Source organism: Elaeis guineensis, chromosome 15 (assembly GCF_000442705.2).
Source record: "Elaeis guineensis isolate ETL-2024a chromosome 15, EG11, whole genome shotgun sequence".
In the NCBI taxonomy this organism is placed as follows: domain Eukaryota; kingdom Viridiplantae; phylum Streptophyta; class Magnoliopsida; order Arecales; family Arecaceae; genus Elaeis; species Elaeis guineensis.
Window position 1 is genome coordinate 37,918,079 of NC_026007.2, and position 5,964 is coordinate 37,924,042.

A 5,964-nucleotide genomic window follows, 5' to 3' on the forward strand; every position below is an offset into this window, starting at 1 on the left:
GGATTCAAAAAGAGAAAGAGAAGGAGATGGGGAGGTGAAGAGCTCGACGAAGGAGGAAAATTCGAGCTCTTTACTTTTTGATTTGACGTTTTAAACATGTAGAAGTAAAAAAAATAAAAAAATAAAATTTAAAATATAAAAAAAATTTATTTTATATATAAAATAATTATTTTAATTATTTTAATTTTTAATTTTTAATATTTATAATATTATTAAATATTATTTTTTATTTTTTATTTTTTAAAAATAAAAAAATAAAAAATATTTTTTAATGACTAACCAAATACATTTTTAGTTAGTTTATTCTGAAATCGAACGCACTATACTATCATCACCCGTCACCTTCTCTAATCTCTCGTACACCAAAGGCCACTCTTTCCTTTTTAAATATATATATATATATATATATATATATATATATATATATATATATATATATGGTTTTGGGCTCTTTTCTCGCGATCTTACTTAATTGAGACGGGCGGAATTGCAGGAAGAGGTGGAAAAGGTAATCGGAGATAGAGGAATCCGTTCCTTCTTTCCTATATAATTTTTTTTCCCTTTTCCTTACCATGAAAGAGTGAATAATTTAGTTAGTTTATTTTGAAATCCAACGCACCATACTATCATCACCCGTCACCTTCTCTATCTCTTGCACACCAAAGACCACTCTTTCCTTTATATATATATAATATATATAGCTTTGGGCATTTTTCTCGCTATCTTTCTTAATTGAGACGGGTGGAATTGGAGGAAGAGGCGGAAAAGGTAATCGGAGATAGGGGAATCCGTTCCTTCTTTCCTACAAGGAAAGGGAATAGAGGCCTGGGGGCGAGTATATATGAGGAGCCTCTCTGTTGTTCTTTCGATGCCGGCCCCCAGATCTTACTGATAGAGATCGCGCGCGAGCGAGAGAGAGAGCGAGCATCCCCTCTCGAGCTCTCGATTCCGAAGCGTCTCAGATCGGTTGGTAAGCTGTCCGTTTTTTCTTTTTTTTTTTTTTGATCCGCATACTCTATTCCTGATGGCTGAAGCCTTCTGAATTATATCTTTTTGTCGATTTTGATCGGTGTCGTGAGGTGCTGGATTTGGCTTTGGTCGATCAGAAGAGGATCCGAAGCTCCTCGATCGAATTCGATGGGATCCTTGTTTAATCTTTGGATTTCTCACTGGATTTTATGCGATGTCTGTTGGGTTCTGTTGCTTTCTCTTCTATCTGTATTTATTAGATCTGATATCAATCGTGCGATGCTTCTTTTCTTATCCGTCTATTTCGTCAGATGTTAAAAAATTGGATTTTGATATGTGCATCGGTTTTTCCTTTGAATTGTGTATGCTAGATTGGATCTGGTACATGTGGTAGTTGTTATTGTTGAATTAGATGAAGAACATTGGTTTTGTGTTTGAATTGGAGCTTGGATTCATGTTATAGTGCTGATTTCTATGGGTGGATTGCAGACTAAAGGATGGAGTCGGACAATGGCAAACTTTTCATCGGAGGGATTTCGTGGGACACCAACGAAGACCGCCTCCGGGAGTACTTCAAGAGTTTTGGGGAGGTAGTGGAGGCCGTCATCATGAAGGACCGGATCACCGGCCGTGCGCGTGGATTCGGGTTCGTTGTGTTTGCAGACCCTGCCGTTGCGGAGAGAGTTGTCTTGGAGAAACACTTGATTGATGGCCGGATGGTACCCACTTAGTTCTGCCTTTCAACCTTTCTTCAATTATACGCAGATGCATTCGTGTTTATATGCTATCCCTAATTCAGCATTGTCATTGTTGTGGGATTGCTCAAAATTGGACCTTTGTCTGCTCAATATAATTTCGTGTGTTTGGTTAATGAATTTTGCAGGTGGAGGCAAAAAAAGCTGTTCCAAGGGAAGACCAACACATGCTGCACAGGAACAGCAGTAGTGCCCATGGTTCTCCGGTTCCTGGTCGCACCAAAAAAATTTTTGTCGGAGGCCTGGCATCCACTGTAACGGAGGCTGACTTCAAGAAGTACTTTGAGCAGTTTGGGACTATCACTGATGTTGTTGTGATGTATGATCACAACACACAAAGGCCGAGGGGCTTTGGATTCATCACTTTTGCTTCAGAGGATTCTGCAGATAAGGTGCTGCTTAAAACCTTTCATGAGCTTAATGGTAAGATGGTTGAAGTTAAGAAGGCTGTTCCTAAAGAACTGTCCCCAGGGCCAAGCATGCGCTCACCTGTTGGGGGATATAACTATGGCTTGAGCAGGGTCAGTAGCCTTCTCAATGCATACACGCAGGGTTACAATCCAAGCACCATAGGAGGCTACGGATTAAGGATGGATGGTAGATTTGGGGCACTAGCTGGTGGGCGTAATGGGTTCTCTTCATTTGGTACTGGCTATGGAATTGGAATGAACTTTGAGCCAGGGATGAGCCCCAACTTTGGTGGAAGCTCAAATTTCAATAATAGCATCAGTTATGGACGTGCATTGAGCCCTTATTATAGTGGGAATATGAGTAGATACACTAACCCTATTGGGTATGGTGGGGGTAATGTTAGTACTAGGTCAGTTTTCAGTTCAGTGACTCGTAACGCTTGGGGTAGCAGTGGCGTTAATTATGCTACCAACTCTGCAAGTTCTAATGCCTTAATGGCATCTGGAAATGGGAGCCTTGGTGCATTTGGTAATAGCAATCTGAGTTGGGGTGGTTCCTCTTCTTCTATTTTGGCTCATGGTGTGGGCAGTGGTTTGGGCTATGCTAGAACGTGTCTGGATTATGGAACTGGGGACAGTGGCTTTGATTCCAGCACTTATGGAATTGTCGCTGGGACCAGTTCTATTAATTCCTCCTTTACTGCATCGAGCAATGGATATGAAGCAAACTATGCAGATTCATATGGTAATAGTTCAATATATGGAGACACAACTTGGAGATCTATACCCTCGGACCTTGATGGGTCCAGTCCATTCGGTTATGGGCTTGGCAATGCAGCTTCGGATGTCACTGCCAAGGATTCAGCAGCTTATATGGGTGGTCATAGTGTTACCAATAGACAAACAAATAGAGGTGAGAGAGTCCTTCAGCTTCATTTTTTTCCCTGTGAGATATGAAATTTCTGGATTTTATAAGCTACATCTTAGATAATTTAGATTATGTGGTAATATTGATGGCTTTTATGTTATGAACTGATACAAATATAGGTAAGAGGCTTCATCACCTTATCTAACTGCATGCAAGTTATGTCTATAGAAAGATGGAAGTATAGAAAATAACTTGAAACTCATGGAAAACATGGAACTGTACACAATTTTTCCTTCTATATGTCCTCAGTCGAATGAATCATGTAAGTCAAAACATTTGAATATTTGCACCATATGTTTGTGCAGTTCTTGTGGCATGATGGGATGTTTGCATGTTTAAATAATGTTCTTTGATTTCACTCCCTTCTTTTGGGAGTTACATCCTTCTCAAGGACCACATAATATTTTAATGAGAAAAACAAAGGAACTACATAATTGAAAAAGATCTAAACGTTCTTAGTAGGTTGATTATGTCACGACCAATCATTCAGTTTCCATGACCGTCAAAAAATGCCATGCATATTTTGTGTGCTGAGTCTTGGTGAAAGTTAGCATAAATAGAAAATCTTTTCCTATCTACTTGGTACTGGCAGTATCTTATCATCTTCATTGATTCGCATCTGTATTTATGCTCTCCATGATAGTTTTCCTCATCCATGTTATTTGGTCCCTCCACTTCATTTAACTCTCAAACCTGGATTTGAGGTCCACACCACATTGGTTTTGCCTTGGCCTATGTTATAATTATTGACAACTGTTTGTTTGCTTGCAAGGGTTTTCTTATTTCTATTTTGTTATTGGAAACTTATCGATGTTTGGAACACTTTAAGTTGAATGCTTACCTTTTCCCAGAGCCCATTAAGTGGCATTCCAGATGGCATCTCTCTGGTCTCACTGGACTGGTGAATGGGCTGTCCAATGATTTATGATGCTAGACTGACAAATCAAAACAAATGGAACAAATTTAGAAATCAATCATGTCTGACTTAAATTGTTAATTAATGCCTTTTTTCCCAAGAAACACTTAATCGCAAGGTTTAAAGATAGTAAATATTATTCCAAATATGATTTCTGTAAGGTAAGGGAAATGTAGCATAAAATGTCTTAAGTTAACTTTAAGGACTCACTTCGATGTTCCTTTCCTATATCCTTGGGACAACTCTTGCACAAGCAGGAACGGATGCTAAGAGAAGCAGGGAGAGAGGGAGAGGTTTGTCGGTTCATGGAAAGCATTCCATGTCAAAATCCACTATAAGGGTTACTTAGTGTCCTAAAATCTAGGTTTCCTTTTCAGCTTCTTTAGATTTGCTCCATTATGTCTTCTGGCTTTTTCTCCTTGTTTCTATCCACCATCATGTCTGAAATTATGCCAATAAGGAAAGATGACATCTGAACATAACCTAAATGGTTGTCGTATCAACCCATAGATGTGTTCTAATAGTCTGCTTATATGAGGAACTGGTTAGAGATTGTTTAAACTTGAACAAAAATAAATATAGAAGGTTGAATGCTAAACAGTTATCAAATGATTTCCTTCTACTGACTCAAGAAAGCAGTGTTTCATTTCTTTATAGATCCATAATACTTATGATGATGATCTGATGTCATGATGCTTAGGTCAAGTCCTCTAATGACTCCGATGATATTATAATATAATTCACTGTATCAAGGATTGATAAGACAGTACTTCTGACATGTCCATCAGTCTGATTGATGAACTGAACTGCATAGCAATGTAGCTAATAGCTTTTAATAGACTTACAAATGGATGCTTCTAATACTAACCTGATCAAATAGTGGTCAAAGTGTCAGATGGGTTTTAGCCAACCTTGTCCTGTCAGGCATAGCGGACATGTAGGCAGGACAAATTTTTATATATAGTAAGGTTTCATTGTTACATTAATTCTAACAATATGGTTGTTTATTTTGAGGGATGTATATAAATTTTTCATGCATGCTTTCCATGTTCTTTATGTTTTTATTACGTCCTTTATCATTGTATCGATAATTAGCAATGATGACAGCCAATCTGATTTTCTGTTGGTTTTTTGTGGTCTTTTGCTCAGGAATTGCTGCCTAGGAAGATTATTCTTTCTATACGAGAGTTTATAATAGGTGAAAAATCCAGTGAATCAGGCGCTTGACTGTGAATTTCAGATGTTCTATAAAATATATGGGTTAGTTAATTATTAGAGCTAACCAGAGAGTTGGTTTCAGAAATTTAAATTCAGCAGAATTCAAATATATAGGATTTTGTGTAAGGTTTGAGATTTGAGTTTCGTTTCTACATTGAGTTTAGGTTTTGAATTTTGGGTTTTGATTGAGATGTAAAATCAGATTGCGGGATATGTTCAGAAGTGTTTTGATATGCTGGCGCCATACAGATTTCTACTATTTTTTTCAAGGGAAAAACTTCTTCAATATCTGGCAGTGTGATAGCTATCGCCAAGTATGTGCTTTTTTTTAAATTAAACTTTTACTGAAGATGTACCAGAAACTGGTTGATTTACTAGTGTGAAACTTTCAGGGATACTTTTTGTGGGTCCCTAAGAATAAGGCTACCAATTATTCTGATTCATTTCTATTAAAATTTGCTTTCAGTAAACTTTACTTTCTGCATTTCTTTGTTTGTTTGTTTTTTGGCACCGGCTGCTTTATGGAGTCCTAGGGAAAATACATCCACTCGCATCGGTTAATATGATGTCCTGAAAAAAGTAGGTAAGACTGAGGGGGGGGTCCGAAATCACTGAGTTGCCATGATCAGCCACATAGGAAGCCATCCAGTCTGCCCCCTAATTTGCTTTCCTGAAAGCATGCTTAACAACGCATGATGTTTGCTATGAGTTTCTGAATATCAGGCATCAAAGGATGATGAAGTAGCTGATACTTTGTTGCTATAGAGA

General features: G+C 38.0%; 1 protein-coding gene across 2 annotated transcripts; it reads left to right on the forward strand.

The window, feature by feature from the left end:
* The first annotated feature begins 547 nt into the window (after window positions 1–547).
* Window positions 548–5,651, forward strand: LOC105035556 (heterogeneous nuclear ribonucleoprotein 1). Of its 2 annotated transcripts, none has more exons than XM_010911148.4 (4): window positions 548–966; window positions 1,459–1,688; window positions 1,853–3,047; window positions 5,128–5,651. In XM_010911148.4, exons 2-4 carry the CDS (start codon window positions 1,467–1,469, stop codon window positions 5,139–5,141), a joined length of 1,431 nt encoding a protein of 476 aa, XP_010909450.1. In that variant the 5' UTR covers window positions 548–966; window positions 1,459–1,466; the 3' UTR covers window positions 5,142–5,651. The 2 variants fall into 2 exon arrangements, with proteins under 2 accessions (XP_010909450.1, XP_010909449.1); XM_010911147.4 differs by having other exon boundaries at window positions 562–970.
* Window positions 5,652–5,964: the final 313 nt, after the last annotated feature.

Coding starts and splice junctions, on each gene's coding strand:
- LOC105035556 (XM_010911148.4), top strand. CDS start 1,467: ATGGAGTCGGACAATGGCAAACTTTTCATCGGAGGGATTTCGTGGGAC. Junction 1,689..1,852: donor ACTTGATTGATGGCCGGATG/GTACCCACTTAG, acceptor TGAATTTTGCAG/GTGGAGGCAAAAAAAGCTGT.